Here is a 17,617-nt window from a genome sequence, read left to right as displayed (position 1 = left end):
AGGCCGGACGGCAGCGCAGGACGCACGCGGCTGACGCGGGGGCAATAGGCCAGAGCACTACGGGCCGGCCGGTGGCTGCCGGACTCGGATTAGTCGTAATCCCCACCATTCATCCAGAGCTTTCCAGTTTACAAAGTGCTGTCATATCCGATACTGAATCCACCCAGAAGGCGGTCAGAGTGAGGCCTGGGATCCCCGCTCTACAGAGGACAAGTCCGAGGTGCCTGGGGTCCAGTGTCCGGCCCGAGGCTGCAGAGGCCGCGGCCACGCCGGCTCCCACTCCAGGCCTCCTCACGCCGCGCTGGGGCAGCGTTTACCAAGTGAGAGCAGGCAGCCGGGGGCCGTCCTCCTACTCTCCGCACGAACTCCCGGGTAAAAAAACACACATCATTTATTCTTTGGTTGTCTACACAGACACTTAAATACTGTAGTGCTGTCACACGGCTGCCCGTGCAGGCCCCGGGGGCGGCTCTGGGCCGGCGTCCTGAGCCCTCGGCCAGGTGCAGAGGCAAGGGGGCCGTCCCGCCATGTCCACTCCGAGAGCGGCAGCACCGTGCGGACGGCCGCGAGCAGGGTCCCGCTGGCTGGGCGGCAGACACCGGGTCCCCGCTGCTCCACAGCCCCCAGGGCCCGGCCGGGGGGGGGGGGGACACAGTTCCTCCAGGTGGGTGCGCTCACCCGTCCACTGCGAGCCGGACACCGTCAGAGCTCATCCCTGTGTCCCACCTCACTGCCAGATAGAGACTCCCCTACAGGCTTGGGGGGCCCCTCCTGGGCTTCCTGGAGCTGCTCCTGGGAGAGGTCCACCTCCTCTGGGCTGAAGAGCATCTTCACCAGGTCATCCGCCTGCACCCGGTCCTGCGAGGACAAATCCCCCTACTCAGAGAGGCCTCTGGACCAGGCGCTCACCTCTCAGGGGCTGCTTCCTGGAGACGACAAGTTCTTCCTCCATGGCCTCTGAGCTCATCTGCTTCCCCGCAGGTCCAAACCTCTGGGCAGACAGCTGAGGTGCTGCCCAATCAGGCGAACACTCCCCATCTTGACACCCCAACCCGGAGCCCCATTTACAAGTACGGAAGAAGGGCCAGGGACGACAAGGCAAGGTGGCCAGGAGGAGTCTCTGTGGACACCAGGCCTGGTGTTCCTCTCCTGTCTAAGCCGCTGGCAGTGAGACTGGGGAAGGGCGAAGCAGAACCAGGGCCCCTGCAGGGACAGATCCCAGCGCCCCGAGTGCTCTCACCCGCTCACTGTGCCGCGCGTCCAGCGTGAACCACAGGGCGATGGCACAGCGCTGCCCTCTGGTGACAGCCTTCACTCCGTGCGGGTTCTCCGTGCCTGAAGAGAAGCCCACGGCCCTCCCGCACTGGGGCTGCACCTCGGCCTGCAGGAGACACAAGGTGACGCAGGCGACTGTGACTCCTTCAGAGGGGCCCAGGGTCACTCAGGGTCTGGAGAGAACAGGGGGCCTCAAGAGGAGTGAGCGACATATCTCAAAGCCCCCACCCGCCCCGGGGTTGAGGAGAGGAGCCCTGGCCACTCTGCCCACTGCGCCGTGAGGGTTTCTGTCTCCCAGGGACAGGCCCGAGGGCACACTCACCGTCACGGTCTTGGCGTCTAGTTCAGTGAAATAGAATGCGCCTCCATCGAAGTCCCCATTTAGATAAAGAATGGCGCTGCGAACGACAGACACGGTCTCGCCATGGGCCTCCTCCTCCCGCTCCCCCGACAGCCCGCAGCTCCAGTGCACCTCCAAGAGCTCTCAACCAGCAGCCGGAGGGGGCCTTCCCGGGGAGGGAGCCTCCCCACCCCGCCACCCTCACTCCAGAGAAGCCACTGTCCTCCTCCTCACACCACACCCGAATGACTCCCTTTCCCTCCGACTTCCCAGCCAGAGGGTGTGGGGATAAGGGACTAGATTCTGGGGACAGCTCTGTGTGTGTGTGTGTGTGTGTGTGTGTGTGTGTGTTGGGGATGGGGCAAGGCGCAGGGCACTGGGGGCCTCGGAGGGACAGCGGGCACCTGTAGTCCCGGAAGGTATAGGCAGGGGGCTCCTTGACGCACACGAGGGCCTCGGCGTTCAGGATGCAGTTGTCCACGTGGACCGGGTGGCTACTGTCCTTCCTCTCGGCCTGTGCCTCTGGGACCGAGGTAATGCACGTTAGCATGGGGACACCTCAGGAGACACTGCAGCTCTCCTGCTGGCACGGGGGGTGCTTCCCAACATGCCTCTGGGTCTATGGGAATGGCCAGTGAACTAGGGGTCTCTGGCTAAGCCATCAGCCCGGGGGTTAGGATGAATCTGCAGGCTTCCCAGGAAGGTTCTGGGTGGGGCAAGCAGGTGCAGCAAGCAGGGCTGGGAGGCTCTAACCCAGGGAGGGTTCTCGGCTGACTGGCACGACCTGGCTTTCGGGCTCGAATTTACAAAACAGGAGTCCCCAGGGAGGTGAAAACGAGGAGGCAGGAGGGTGGCAGGATGCAGGGCACAGCGAGACTCGCTATACAGCGGGAGGCGAGGTGAGGACGGCATGGAGGGGAACAGACAGGAGGAAACAGACAGTTAGCTTGCGCGGGGCTCTGTGGGGGGAGAAGCCGCACAGGAGGAAGGCCGTGAAAGGGCCCAGACAGCGCAAACTGTAAAATGCCAGGCAAGCCCATTCGTGACATGGAACCGTCGCCCCTAGCGCAAACCCTGGGCACGCCCGGAGCGGGCTGCTGGCACCCTCAGGTCACGGTAGATCCCTCGTGTTTGTCCCCACCTGTCCGGCCAGTCGCCAGGCCCTGTCTCTCCACCTCCTCCAGCTCCCTCACCTGCTCTCCTCTCTACTCCCACCCCGCTGGCCGGGTCCCGGCTTTTGTCCTTGCCCAACCGCTCACTGCTGCCCAGCTTCCCTCCTCTGGTTTGAGCCACGTTCTCCAAATCTCTCGCCACAAAGCGGCAAAACTAACCTTGTAAAGACAAAGGTCTCACCGAGTCCTTCATGTTGGAGGACTCCTCCTGGTTCCCACTGCCCGGCCCCCACCTGAGAGGCCGGGACACATACAGTTGTATGTCTGACACAGTCCTCTGGGCGTGTCCAGATTTCAAGAAAACTCTAAACCTTCCGGGGGGAGGAAAGCCCTCTCATCTCTGCCACCGAGCGGCGCATCAGTGCCGGGGCCTCTGAAGGTGGCGGCACGACCGGTCCGGCTGTGGGCCACGTGTGACCCCCAGGGCACTGGCCACACCTCATGCCTCCTCAGGACAGGAAAAGGAAGGCAAGAGAGGGAGGGCGGACGAGGAACAACCTCAAATCTGCTCTGCCTGTGGAAGTCCATCTCTCACGGATTTGGTAGGGAACAGTTTGTGACATGGCCCTTGCAACACGGCTCGCGACCATCTACAACCTGGATGCCCAGCAGCATTGCTGAGACCCCACGGCCTCCAGGATGAAAACAAACTCCTGGATGGAGCTCTCCAGAGCTGGGCTTCTGAAAGCCTTCCCAAGCCTTACCTGACTGCCCCCCAGCCCCACGCCCCAGAAACGGCCACTTTCTTAGTCCCCACCGCCAGGCTGCACGTCTCTGCACGGGCTGCTCTTTCTGGCTCGAGCATCCTCTCATCACCTGGGCACTCCACCACTCCTATTCATCCTGCACCACTGTCATCCCCTCCTCCGGGAAGTCCTCCCGACTCCCTGGTGGGCTGACTAGAACTTCCTCCGCTGCACTGACCGCACGGGGTGGCCACATTTTGTGCTGGCTCCCCAGCTAGGATGAAGAGGACCATATCCCGTTTCTGTCCGTGTCCCCAGCACCCGTGCCAGGCCACAGCGTGTGCTCAGCTCACCTTCGATGGCGGTGCGGCACACCAGGTGGGAGTAGGAGAAGTAGAGGGGGGTGTCCAGGCGGAAGTAGGACTCCATGAGGCGCCGCACCTTCTCGGTCACGTTGTAGTACAGGTGGGCGCTCTGCAGCGGAACTTTCCCTTCCTGTCCCAGCTGCCAAGGAGACCAGCGCTCAGCTGCCCTGAACTCCCGGCCGTGGGCCGGCAGAACCCGCTCCGCTCCCACGCAGGACAGCCCTCCTGCGTTACACCGGCCCCGCTTCCACCCTTCTCTTTGCAGACAGAAAGCACTCTCGCAGCTCTGCACACCAGTCTTGTCTCGCCCGCCTCACTTCGACCCCACTTGCTTCACCAGCAGGGACTCAACCTCCCTCAACTTAATTCATCCTCCATGGTGACCGCGGGAATGTGACAGGCAGACACCTTCACTCCCCCCCGACTACCCCCCAAAGCCTGAGCCTCCCCTCTCCCCGTTCCCCACACTCTAGAATGCTGAGTATCGATTCTACCTTGAGGGCTTTGAAGACCGTGACACCATAGAACTTTTCACTGGGGGTGTGTGGGGAGGTCTGACCCCGGTAGCCATCTCCCGAGGTCGCCGCTGCCTGCAAGGCCCAAAACACAGGGGGGCTTAGCCGGGGCGGCTGAGGGTCCGCAAAGAGGTGGTCCCCAGTGCGCAGCGAGGGGCAAGGGAGCTCAGCGCTCGGAGGCACTTGGCGCAGGGCCCTTGGGGAGAAGGTCACGGGGTTTCCCGTACGTTGGTCAGTCTCTGCAGCTCCCGGCACTCGTCAGCAGAGATTACACCATCCATCACCACCCTCTGCGAACCATTCAAGACTTTGGAGTTCATGGTGAGACTGATGCCTTCGTAGACCAGGGGGCCACCTGCAAAGCAACGACAAGATGGGCTGAGTCCAGCGGCAGCTCTGCTCAGACACTCTCCATTGGATGGGATAGAAATTCCAGTTATTTCCAGGCCACCACAGAAACCTCCTATTTGGTCACTTCCAAAGGTGGCGGGCGTGGCCCAGCGGACAGCACTTGGAGCTGACAAGACGGGAGAGCTGAGCCCTAGGCCTAGCTCCCCTGCCGAACAGCTGCTGGCTCCTGGGCCTTTGCCAACTGTCGAGGAAACATCACCAACAGATTCTTAAACCCCTGAGCTCCAGCATCAGAAAGAAGTGGGTTTGACTCCTGAATCCTCCACCGATTAGCTGTGTGACCCCAGCAAGTTACTTAACATCCCTGCGCTTTCATTCCCGCGTCTGTAAGACAGCACCACTCCTGAGACTGCTGCTTGTCTGATGTAAAGAACAAGAAGGCGAGTTAGATGGTCAGGACAATAGCGGGCACACAGGAGAGGCTCAGGGTCTTAGCTGCCATCACACTGGTCACCAGCAGCATTCAGTTGCCCAGCCCACCTCCCCCAGAGAAGAGAAACAACAAAACGAAAGCTTTCTGAACCCCAAGGAATGCGGGACAAATTCTTTCCACATGCTCATCTTGTTAGATTAACCACTGTTCATTTAAGCAACTGTAGAGCGAAGGCCAACCTTCTCTTCTATCTCTCACGGTGCCCTCCATGCTGGGGATCTGCTGGAGGAGACTCAGTTCAGCTCCGTCTACTTACTGAGGCCGCGGTGTGTGCCAGGCCCCGTGGGAGAGAGGCGAGGGTCTCACACCTGAAGACGGCACCTCTCCCAGCAATGATGCGAACGGGCAGACTTGGTACAAGCCCCCAGAAAGCTGCCGTGGAAGTTCCAAAGAGAGAGGGAGGGGATCCCCAGGACAGAGAGATTAAGCAAGGCCTCATGGGCAGAGGCGATGGGAGGGTACTGGGAGGAGGGACAGGCATGAGCACAGCCGCGGGGGCAGAGAGGCCCGAGGAACAGGAGCAGCCCAGGGCAGACGAACAGAAGGTAGAAGCAGGTGGTTAGAGGGGCAGGCACAGTGGGTAGGGGCAGGGTCTGTGTGTTTGGAAGCCTGGTCTAGTCCCTGCAGGGGTAGGGGAAGCACAGATCAAGGAGGGCAGGAGTGCAGAGAGCAGGTGCAGGGGGCCTGCAGCAACGAGAAGAGGAGAGGCTTGGGGAGAGGCAAGGAAAAGCAGTCTCAGTGCAGCTTGGAGCAGGCGGACGGGGGGAAGAGACCTCAGACTTGGAGGCATGATAGAAGTGGGGAGACCAGGTGAGGTTTGCGCTATAAACACTGACTGCAGTGAGCTAAACGAGCGTTGCTGTGACCCAGGAGTCCTGATGCTTTGCCGAAGGCCAATCCTCAGTGCCTTCTGCGTGGGTCAGGAAGGGCGCCGGGCGAGGCTAAGCCCGGTCCCGGGGCAGGCCAGCTAGCGCGGGGACCCCTGGCTTGCAGACACTGGAGCTCTGTCCTCTCACCTTCCCGCGTCAGCCTGCTCACATCCAGCGACTCCTTGGTCTTCTCCTCCACCAGGGTCTCAATCTCCTTCATAAGGTCTCCGATCTCCTGGGAGATGCGGACGGCTGTTTCCCGTTCGGACCTGTGTGCAGAGCTGCTCTAAGGACTGTGTTCCGGGGCCAGCCTGGCTCCCACCCAGCTTCCCCGCGTGGACAGCCCCCCGCCCCCCACTTCCAGGAGGGCACATCTGCCTGGGCTCGGGAAGCCTCAAGTGCTTCATCGGGCCGCTCCAGCCATGCAGTCTCTCCAGGGTCCTCACTTTTGTTTCTCTTGCAATCTTTTGGGAATCACGTCTTCTGGAGTCCATGAATCCTAAGAGCAGATCAGGACAAATATCAACGCTGTAGGGTGACGTACTTCACCTTCTGGGTCTCCACGCACAGACTCGGGCCTCCGGGAGAAGCCACCTTATCAGCTGCCTCCTTGCGGGAGGTGAAGTGAGGTCTCTGAACCGAGTCACCCCGCTGCCCCGAATTCCCCTTTGTCTTCCTCTGTCTCTGGTCCTTCACGGGTTTCACGGTTCCCGTGCCTGGCCCAACCGCCTCAACAGAGTCGCACAGCCAGCCCCCCACCCCTCTCCCGCATCCCGGCTCACCGGATCCACAAAGGGAATTCCGAAGACATCGTAGGCAAAGAAGAGCAGTTCTTTCTCCAGCAGGCTGCGCTGTCGGTACTCCCGGGCACTCTGAGGGAGCAAAGTGGAAGGAACGCCCTGGAATTCAGCCCTGTTACCTGGGGGGGGGCTAACCCCACATTCCACGCTCTTGCTCCCAGTGGGACCTGAGCTTCCTCTCCCACCACCACTACCGTGTCTGTTGTCCAGTTTGGGGCAGCAGGCTCACCCCCGTGCTAAGGGCTGCTCTGGCCCGGCACAAGCAATACCTCCGTGGGTCACATAACAACCACCCCCCCGGGCCCCCCATTAATCTCTGAGACAGGAAATCTGAGGATTCTCAGGAGATGTGGAAATATTCCTCAAAGAAGGAGAGTTCTTTCTTGACTTCCATAGGGGGTTCAACGCGGAGGCAGGAGACCTAGGTGTTGGGTGACCCACGTGTTATTCATTTAACCTTCACAGCCACCCTTCACGTTGATACTGTGCTCCTCGTTTTAGAGATGGAGACACTGAGGTGCAGGGGGTACACGGCTTGTTTAAGCTGACACTAGAGGAAAGAGAGCAGGCACCGACATTCAAACCCAGGTCTTCCAATCCCAAAGCCCAGGTGCTTTTTCGTTAGGCCCTCTCCTCCCCTGAGACTCTGAACAGACTGGATGGACCCCGCCTGGAGCCGGGCTGCAGCTGGAGCAGCTGGGTCGGGCTTTCTGGCCCCTCCCACCCGTGCTCACAGGTAGGGCTTACCCGGGGCAGGGAGACTAAGCACCTTCCGGGGCCACAAGTCTCCCTAGGTGCCCTGCTAGACTCCAAGCAGCAGGAGGAAGAAAGAAGAGAAAAAGAAGACATCATCACTTGAAATAAAAGATGAAGGCAGTACGGAAAATGTTAGCAAGACCTCAGAGTCCTACGTCACCTAGCGTAGTTACCCAACAGGGAGATGGAAAGTTTCTCCTCAGGAGTTTAAGGGATTCACCAAGCGCTAGACACCACGCTCAGCGTGTTACTCCAGTTAAACCCTCTCCCACAGCCCGGAGGCTGCTCGGAAGCAAATCCCACGCCTCCGTTTATTCACTCGGCACTGATTCACCGAGTAGGCGCTACGAGCTGGGAACCGAGCCAGCACTGGGACAGCGCAGGGAGCGACCCAGGTCGCCACTCTCAGCCACAGGCCACCAGGCAAGCTAGCCCATCTCTTGGGGCCCAAAGGTTCTCATCTCTAAAATGGGAGAATAGCGCCCCCATCACGGCAGCTGTGGGAATTAAATGAGATGATGGGGATTGAAGCACACAGCGTGTGGACCAGGACAGGGCTCAACAAATGCTAGTTACTTGCTTTCCGGAAGGAGAGTTCTAGTTAAAAGTGGTTTATTTTTCCTCCCTGCCTCAAACTCACTAATATGACCATAAAGTGGGGGGCTGGGGGAGAAGGAGGGAAGGAAGGGTCTTAACTCAGCAAGACAAAGAGACCTGAAGTGCCTTCTCAAAGGCAGACTGTCACCACCTAGTGGCCAAAGAGGACAACTACAAGGTAACATGCTCACAGACCAGGAGAGGGCAGGAGGATTGTTTCTACAGGACACTCAGGGTTCCCGAGCTAGGAAGGAAGAACCTGGGTTTTCCCCTTCAGGGCAGGCTGGCGGCCCCACCTCAGCAGGTTGTTGTGAGAATCGAATGAAATAAAAACAAAAGCTATGGAAGAATTTTGCAGACTAAATGCCCCACACATGTGAAGGGTGGCTATCCTCAATGCTGAGCGCCACGACCGCCCCGGGAAGCCGACTACTGCCTCATCGCCTACCTCCTTCTCTCGGCGACCAGAGGAGAACTCAGCACCCTGGAGCCAGAGTACAGGCAGGGCAGACCCGTGCGGAAAGCATCCTGCTGCACCTGTGCATTCCTGGTGGGATGCACCATGCCCACTAGGTGGGCAGCACCATGCCTGCGTCTCCCCAGCGGGAAGCTTGTGTCTAACTAGACGTGAAGAGGGAGCAGTGAACCCCCCACCATTCTGCCAACACCACCTCCAACTCCACCTGGCCAGTTCCCTCGTCCAGCCAGTGCCTCCCCTTCTGAGCCTTGCACAGCGGGTTGGGTTACTGCTTAAAACCCTTCAAGCATCCACCATTGTCTGCCCTATGGGACAGAGGCCAAGATCCTGGCAGGGCACTCAAGCCCCTTCCCAGTCTGACCCTCCCAGGCCTCATCTCCGGGAACTCCCCAGTATCATCTTGCATGTATGTGGGACAATTGTCCAGGGGTGTGCAGAAGCTGTCCCCATCTCCAAGGCCCTCCCTGCCGCATTCACCTCCCGAAGGCTTTTAAAACCAAATGTCAACAGCACTTCCCCTTGCAAAGCCTTCCACGGCTTTTGCCAGTCCATGGCTGACTTCCCTCCTCCAGGCCGGCTCGCATCCAAGGCCATGCTCGGATTTACTACAGTGTTCTCTAAGTTTGGATTATGTCATCTGTATCATCAGTGCCCTGAGGTGCGCTTTAGACGGCATTCCAAAAGACATGAAGGTAATGCACGTAAGCTAAAAGAGACCCACAAAGTATCGACAGACATGAACAGACACACAGGTCTCCCTCCCCACCCCTGACGTGTAGGCCCGTGTCTCACGGTAAACTGATGAACAGTTTCTTATCAATCTGCCCACAAAGTTGACGACTTAAAAAGTACATACGTATTTTTAAAAACATAAATAGGATACAACGTAATTATAGTTCTAGATCTTTTTTTTCTTTGCCTACCACAGAATCATGGAGACCATTTCGTACTGGTGTGTAGTAATCTACTCATGCAATAGAATAGTTGTCCCGTACACCACTGGATGGACCTACCGCGATTCATTTAACCAGCTCCCAAGTGGAGGGCATTTAGCTTGGTTTGGTTGGTTGCTTTCAGCAGCAGGGTTCTGACGTGTGTCCGGGCACATTTGCCTTCGCATCCTGGCGCGACACCACTGCGTGGCAGATCTCCGGTGGCAGAATTGCCGGTTAAACGAACGGTCCAATTCACAATCCCACCACAGCGTGGGAGCGCGCCTGCTCTGCACCCCCTACGTCCGTCCCATATATTTGCCGCATAAACAAATGAGCTGCCTCTAGAGTAATATTGCTATTTACCATATTTTTCCTCCGACAAAATGGAAAGCGGGTCCAAAGTGACATTTTTACGTAGAAGGTAGGTAGGGTTTGGGAAGAGCCGGCGGGACAGGGGTGACCGAGGCTGGCCTTCCTCTCACTCATGTTCTGTTCTGAAGTCAGGGATCACTGTGGCCATGATAGGCCACCCTCTGTTTCAGGAGGTGGCTGAGGTCAGAGGTGAGGAAACCAGCCCCTGGCTACTTGTGTACCATCAGCGAGACCCCCGGGATGCTGTCTGTCCACACAACTCTTGGGACACACTCATACCTCGCCTGTTGGCTTACAAAGTGCATTTCTACTCGGTATGTCACTTGACCCCCATTCTATAGAGGGAGAAACGGAGACTCAGAGGGGCAGGGCGGGTGCCTGAGACCCCACGCGACATGTGGAAGACCACACATCCTTGTAATCGCAGGAGCCACGGCTTGAGCCCAGACCAGTGACTCTGAATCCAACTCACCGTTCTGAGCTCAAGAAGGAGAGGGTTTAGGGTCTGTACCAGGTGTACGTACAAACGTCGAGGTTTGTAGTGTCCTATTTCACTAAGTTAAAAACAGAAGTTTTCACGTTTTTACTACAAAAAATAATTTGTAATTCCGCTGAAGGGAATTTAGAAAATATAAAAGGGCAAGATACAAAAAGAATCACCCATATTCCACCACCTAGAAATACCACTGTTAACATGTCAATGTGTTTCACTTTGGTCACTGTGTCTGCTTGGGAGCGAGCTGGGAATGATGCTGAGGGAGGGAGAGCTCCGAGCAGGGGCAGGGAGGAAACAGAGCCAAGAAAATGGGTGAGTGAAAAAAGAACTTAGCTGGAAGTAAGAAATGATAGATATTGGCCAAATGATGTCAAATCTCAAAGCAGAGGTGCCGAGAAAGGGGAAGAGGGGTGCCCGTGCTGCAGTTCTGCTTTTCTTTTATGACTCAGATGGCAGACTTCTGGGCCCTGATGGTGCTGAGTAAGGCCGCTCCCTGGTTTTTAAGTGACAAGCGCATCAGTGCACTTGCCTCCGGCCCAGGCCCCCGGCCCCTGCACGAGCACTGCCAGACCCTCACGCCCCCCGCTCTCCTGCCCTCGGGTCCGAGTTCAGCTGGCAGCTGCCCTAACAAACACAAGTCTCTCACCTCACGGGGACCAATGGATCTGGCTGGTTCTTCTCCAATCATGGCTGTATAGTAGGCCAGATTCTGGCTCATCACCTCATCGTTGGGGAAGAAGAGGAGATAGGTCTTGGCACATTCGATAGCCTGTGTATAATTCCCAACTGCAAAGCAAAAAAGAAATGGCTGAGAAGAAAGGGTCTGATCCTGGGCACCAGGAACCACTGGTCTTGAGTCTCAGCATAGCCCGAGGCAGTGATGACATGCCAGGTGGCCCTGCTACCTATCACAGCTGCCTGATCCGAGGGAGAAGTTCTAGAAGAATGAGAAGGATGGAAGTTACACAAACACAGAATGCAGAACTGATGTAAGGGGCTCAGGGTCCTCAGGCCTGCCTATTACCGAACGCCCAGCATGCCGTGATGCTTAGCCCACAGCAGGAACTCGGTAAGGGCCTGCTGACTCGTTGCTTGTTTGGATACTGGCGGTCCCCCGAGCATCAGTGCTATCCTACGGCGAAGGGCTGGAAAATGTCCCGGGAGCTGGTTTAAACGGCAGTACACCCCTGCCTTTGCTCTAACTGAACTTAGATGCAGAGTGAGATTACCAATATTCTAGAAGGGACAAGAGAGAGGTTTTACGTCTCCCTCTCCCAGCTTTTCGGGTTGCTGGCATCGGCTTCTGGGGCCAGTGGCTTGTCACAAAGCACCCAGGGGTCACCTGGCACAGTGCCTCCCAGAGTGCCAGGTCACAGTGAAAAGCCAAACACGCTGAAGTGTGCAGTGGCCCTCATCCCTGCCTCCCTGGCTTCTGGCTTCCTACTGAAAAGCGGCAGAGAAGGAAGAAAGCAGGCCTTACTGTTATAGTAGGCAAACTGCAGATAATTATAATGTGAGGGGAGGAAGTCTTCAAAGGGCTTCTCTCGACTTGGGTGGGAAGCCAGCTCCGTGACGCAGTTCTGCTTACAGCTGAGGACCTGGATGTAATGGTCTGAAAGGAATCAAAGACAGGGAATAACCATCAGGTCGATCTTCAGGATGCGGATTCTGGAGAAGAGGAACAAATTCAAGGGCAAGGAATTTTCAGTCCGATTCCCAGACGTACTAAATTTAGGTTTGAGGCAGAAGTGGTTGTGCAGGTACTGTCCGCACGTGGCCCCGGGAGCCCAGGCCAGCTGGCGAGGGCAGGTGCAGGGGGGTGGGTGGGCAGGTGCAGGGGCCCGGCGGCAGTGCGTGGGGCAGGTAGGCGCTCACCTGCAATGGCCTGGAAGAGGTCTGCGTTGTACTCCAGGTAGTTGTAGCCGTCATAGTCATAGGGCCCTTCGCACAGGGCGCGGCACTCGGCGTCCGCCACCAAGTACTCTCGCAGCGCCGCCTCCAGGTGGGCCACAGCTTCCTGCGGCTGTTCCTCGGAGTAGAGCCGCACTCCCAGCCGGAACTCGTGCTACTGGGAGGAAGGGGGACTCAGCTGTCGGCCGGCACAGCCCTGGGCCCTCTCTCCCCCCGCCACCTGCACCTGCGTCTTCATGGCCTGTCTCAGGCTAGGGATGGAAAAGGGTAGCCACTACCTAGTGAAGGCCTTCTGTAAATGGTCTCCACAGGTTTCTCTGGAAACGCAAAAGCATTAAACTCAATCTAGATAAAAGATACACGGGAGTTCATTGCAACTTTCTTGCGCTTTTCTGTAGGGATAATAGTGTTCAAAATAAAAGTTTAATTAAAAAGAACTCCTAGATGTTAGAATGAGGTCTGTGCCGATGGGAGCAATCCTTCCAGCATAAGGGGGGGAGGGAATTAAGGCTGCCGCTGATTACAGAATGGGTTTTGCTATACGTGGACCACAGCCTCCATCCTTGTGACCATTTCCATTGGTCACAGAATCACTAAAAAAACCCCGTGTGTGTGACTGTATAATGTACTAGATGTACACAATCTTTTTTTTTTTAAATAGTCTCCACCTCCATCACAGAGCCAAACAGGGGCCTGAACTCAGGACCCTGAGATTAAGACATGAGCTGAGATCAGGAGTCTGGCATTTAACAGACCGAGCCACCCAGGCACCCTTACACAATTTCCTTTTAAAAGCCTTTTTGATATTGTTGTTTCGAATATCTCTATTTCTAAACTATTAAAACTTAAGAGAATATAATAGGCTCTTTATAAAATGGTGTATCATCACAGACAATATCTTTCACGGGACACAGACTTCTGCTAAACAAACAGAATAAGAACATCGAGGAAAACTGTCCCACTTACAGTAGTTCGAGCATAAAATGGACTATCACACAGCCATTAAAAATTGTGTTTTCAGAGAAAATCTGAGACATGATAGAAGGCTCATGATATAGTGTTAGTTCAAAAAGGATGATGAAAAATACATACACAATATGACACCAAATTAGGGGAAAAATTAAGATCTAGAAGCGTTTTAAAAATAGGCCAAAATAGGGGCGCCTGGGTGGTTCAGTCATGAAGCGTCTGCCTTCAGCTCAGGTCGTGATCCCAGGATCCTGGGATCGAGCCCCTCATCGGGCTCCTTGCTCAGTGGGGAGCCTGCTTCTCCCTCTGCCTCTGCTCCCCTGCTCGTGCTCTCTCTCTCTCTCTCTGACAAATAAATAAATTCTTAAAAAAAAATAGGCCAAAATATGAACTACTGGTTTTCTTAAGGTGGCAGTGTCATCAATGATCACTCTGTTTTATACTTATCTGCATTTTTCTGTAATGTTGTACAATGAATGTCTACTACTTCTGTAATCAGAAAACAAGCCTAGTAAATATCACTTTAACAAAAAGAGAGAATGGGGGAACAAAGTTTTTTTCACCATATGTGGTTTGGCCTCAAGATCCTTGAAGTCGGCTTCCTTCACTCCAGACATGGTTTGGTAATAGTCTAGGTTCTGCCGCATCTCCGTGTGCTCAGGATTGCCCACGAAGAAGGTGTGTGCTGCTGCTACGGCCTTTTCCAACTTGTTGATCTAAGAGTAAAGCACAAGAACATGATCCTCGCCTCCAAACCCTGAAGGTTTGTGTCCAAATGCGCAGTCTGCAGTAAACAGGAAATCCCAGCCTCCCTGAGCCTTCCACTCCACAGCTTGCTCCAGACCTTGCCAGCCCCAGAACACACACCTACTGCAGGAACTCCATACCAGAAATCAGGAGCACAGGGTCCTGGGCAGAATTTCAGCCATTTCCCAAAGCAGGCTTAGCAATTCCCCAAATCATAGGAGGTAAACCTTCAAAGTGTAAACATTCTATTTTTAAAGAAAGGTCATATTGTTGGGAGGAATGCTATGGAAGACTGACTGCCCAAATAATATATGGTCAAGATTCAGAAGTGGCAACTGAGCTGAAAGAAGTCTAAGGCTTCAGGAATTTAGTAGCAGGGGAGAAAGAGCAGTTAACGGTTACACTGTGCCTAAGGATTTCCCTAGAAGATACTTTTTTTTTTGCATAAAATATAATCAAGTGTTTTTGACACATTCAAGGAAAAGATGGGTGATGAAAAAAATCCTAAAGTCTTATACAAAATCTGGATATGGCATCTTCTGACTCAAAGCCCAGGGCTCGTGAGGTTAAAACAAGTGGTTATGAAATCTGGGGAGAAAAAAATGTGCCGCACGCCACAATAATGCCCATAGCAATGGACTCCAGCATGTCATGGTTACACAGGTTCTTATGCGGAAGCCAGAATAAACCACTGATGATCTAATGATTAACACAGGCGTAAGTGTTAGAACTGTGACAAAGCTAGGTTTAATTAGTCACTTGCTGGGGCTTTCGATACTTAAAGTTTACTCTCTAAATTGAGTTCTCTAATCTGCCACCTGGAGATAGCACTCACTGTCTCACAGGCTTGTTGGTAATGTTAAAATGAGGTGGCGTACATGCGGCTTCTAACACCTGGTGCTGGGCACATACTAAGTGCTCGATAAATGTTAGCTGGTATTATTAATATGCTAAGAATGTTTTCCTTTTCCTTTTTTCATCAGTACTAGTAAATGCATGCTAAACAAGGGGTTGGCCCTGGCTCTGACCCTAAAACAGCTAGGTGACCCAAAGTCAATAATCCCCATCTCTGTACCTGTTTTGTTAACTGTACAATTAGAAATTCTCACAAGTCTGTCCCTTTCATGGATTTATTCTCCTGCCCTTATCTTTAGGCATTGCTCATGCATTTCCCTGTTCTCTCCCACCTTCTCTCTCCACTCCCAGCCCTTCTTTACTCCATAAGCACCAAGGCACCTAATTTCCTTCTCTCAAATGGACAACCAACTCATCTCCTAATGGTTAGCCCTGCCAACACTTTCTCCTTCTCCCTAGGCTTATTCCACATTCCAGAATTAGCATTCTAAAACCTGATTCTGACACTGGTTCCTGAAGCCTGCAGAACTCTCTTCCCAGCCTGGCCTCACTCTATCTGGAATGGCCATCTTTCCTCTCCTCTAGTTATCACTCGGACCGACTTCAATTGTCACTTCTTCTTTCAGTCTCCCTCATTTGTCTGAGATGAAGCTAGATCCTCCCTCGTTTGTGCTCCCATAGTCCTATGTACACACCCTTTTAATAGCCTTTTCTATAGTAATTCTCACTAGGGAAGTGATATAAAACAAAACAATATAAAGTCAAGCATTTTAATGACCTGTATAAGAATTGGAATGTAGCAGGTATTCAGGAAATGTTAATCAAAGAATCTGAGAGTGTGCTGTTAAATGACATGACCAAAGACGTGACCCACTTATTTTGGTTTCAAATACAGTACTTTTCTGAGTAACAAGGAGAAATGTAAGCAAACTGCGTAAGCAAAATGCTTGTGGAGAGGTGGAAGTCTGTGGTCCTCATGGTTCCCTAAGTCTCCTTCAGGTAGAACTGAAGGTCTGTTAAACTATGGATGTAACAATATGCAACACATGGGGCGCCTGGATGGCGCAGTAGTTAAGCGTCTGCCTTCGGCTGGGATTGAGCCCCACGTCAGGCTCTTCCGCTGGGAGCCTGCTTCTTCCTCTCCCACTCCCCCTGCTTGTGTTCCCTCTCTCGCTGGCTGTCTCTCTCTGTCAAATAAATAAATAAATAAAATCTTTAAAAAAATATATGCAACACAGCACCTTCTTCTTCCTTTTCCCCCAATAAAATGGGGCTAATAATAGCACTTACCTTACCTAGCAGGGACATTGACAGGATCTGGGCAAATAAATCAATAAACACAAAGTACTTAAAATAGTGCCTAGAAGTATGTGCCGGCTATCATCATCATCACCGCGCAAGTCAGGGGCCGTCCAAATCCATGTATGCACTTGGACTTAAGCCACTCTGGAATTCCTAAAAATACTCATTTTCTTTTGAAAACCTGACAACAGCCAGAGGGTCCCGCTACAGGGAGGGGCTAGACAGCCCCTACTGGCGACGTGGCAACCTCACGTCCTGAAAGAGCTGCTGGACTCGGGCAGCAGGAAAAGCATCACTGAACAGCGAACCGGAAGGAAGATAGTGTAGAAAGGTCCTAGCTTCTCACTCGGGCGCTTACAATGAAATCTGGATGAGAAACCCAAGCTGCCGCTTTAGTTCCCTTTAGGAAGCCTCCCGGGGAACATAAGGCCAAGCTTTGCTTGGTCCGTGCCTTAACCCCAGGCTGGACCTTTGGGGTTACCATCTGCCTAGGCGAACCGGGCGAAGCAGGTCTCCCGGCAGGGTCCCTGTTCTCCTTGGGTCCGAGGAGAGCTCCCCGGCCAGGAGGCTACCTTCCCTCTCCGCTGACACTTCCCCGGCCCCCCAAGTTCGCCCGGGCCATCTGCAACCACGCCCAGAAGGATCCCTGCCGCCCAGTCCCGGGCAGGTCTGCACCTTGAAGTAGGCGACCTGCAGGTAGTTGTAGGGGCTCCGCTTGCGGAACTCCAACTCCAGTTCCTCGCTGAGCGAGTGGGAGGCCGGCGGCCCGAGGCAGCGGCGCAGGCAGGCGGCGCGGCGCAGCAGGCCCCCAAAGAAGCGCAGGTCGTGCAGGGCGGCGGCGCCCGAGGCCTGCGCCAGGCTCGGGGACGAGTCGGGGTCCAGCTCCCACGGGAGGTCGGCGGCACAGCGGGTCCGGCAGCGCAGGCGGAGGGCGCGCAGGGCGGCCCGCGAGCGCAGCGCCCGCTCCATGCTCAGTACCACCCCCGCCCAGTCCCCGCGCGCGTAGGCCGCGGTCCCCTCCGCGAAGAGCAGGTCAGGCGCTGCCATGTCCCATCCCGCCTCGGACTCGACCTCAGCCCGGGAGGCGGCGGCGGCGACGGCCAGCAGTGTGGTCAGCAGCCTCAGAGTGCGTGCAGCCATTGCCTCCTCTGACCTAACGGGACCGCCGGCCACCCGCCACGGAGGCCGGAGTCCCACCCCCGAGGAGTCCCGCCCCGTCCCGCCCCTGAGTGGAACCCCGCCCCCAAAGCCAGGCAGCGCATGCCCAGGAAGCTTGCACCGCCTTTCTGGCTTTGACAGGCGTGGACCCCGCCCCTCAGCTGAGGCCTGTGCG

At 55.3% G+C, this 17,617-nt stretch overlaps 1 protein-coding gene across 1 annotated transcript; it reads right to left on the bottom strand.

The window, feature by feature from the left end:
* Positions 1-373: 373 nt before the first annotated feature.
* P3H1 (prolyl 3-hydroxylase 1) lies at positions 374-17,450 on the bottom strand. The gene is made up of 15 exons (XM_008699436.2): positions 16,960-17,450; positions 13,944-14,096; positions 12,376-12,565; positions 11,981-12,112; positions 11,147-11,286; positions 6,849-6,938; positions 6,513-6,565; positions 6,214-6,335; positions 4,581-4,708; positions 4,333-4,428; positions 3,827-3,977; positions 2,020-2,137; positions 1,598-1,673; positions 1,241-1,381; positions 374-858 (listed from the first exon to the last, which is right to left on the bottom strand). The coding sequence occupies exons 1-15, from the start codon at positions 17,422-17,424 to the stop codon at positions 703-705; spliced, it is 2,211 nt and encodes a 736-aa protein (XP_008697658.2). The 5' UTR covers positions 17,425-17,450; the 3' UTR covers positions 374-702.
* Positions 17,451-17,617: the final 167 nt, after the last annotated feature.

Source organism: Ursus maritimus, unplaced genomic scaffold (assembly GCF_017311325.1).
Source record: "Ursus maritimus isolate PB19 unplaced genomic scaffold, ASM1731132v1 scaffold_12, whole genome shotgun sequence".
In the NCBI taxonomy this organism is placed as follows: Eukaryota; Metazoa; Chordata; class Mammalia; order Carnivora; family Ursidae; genus Ursus; species Ursus maritimus.
This window is presented reverse-complemented; position numbering and strand designations above follow the sequence as displayed.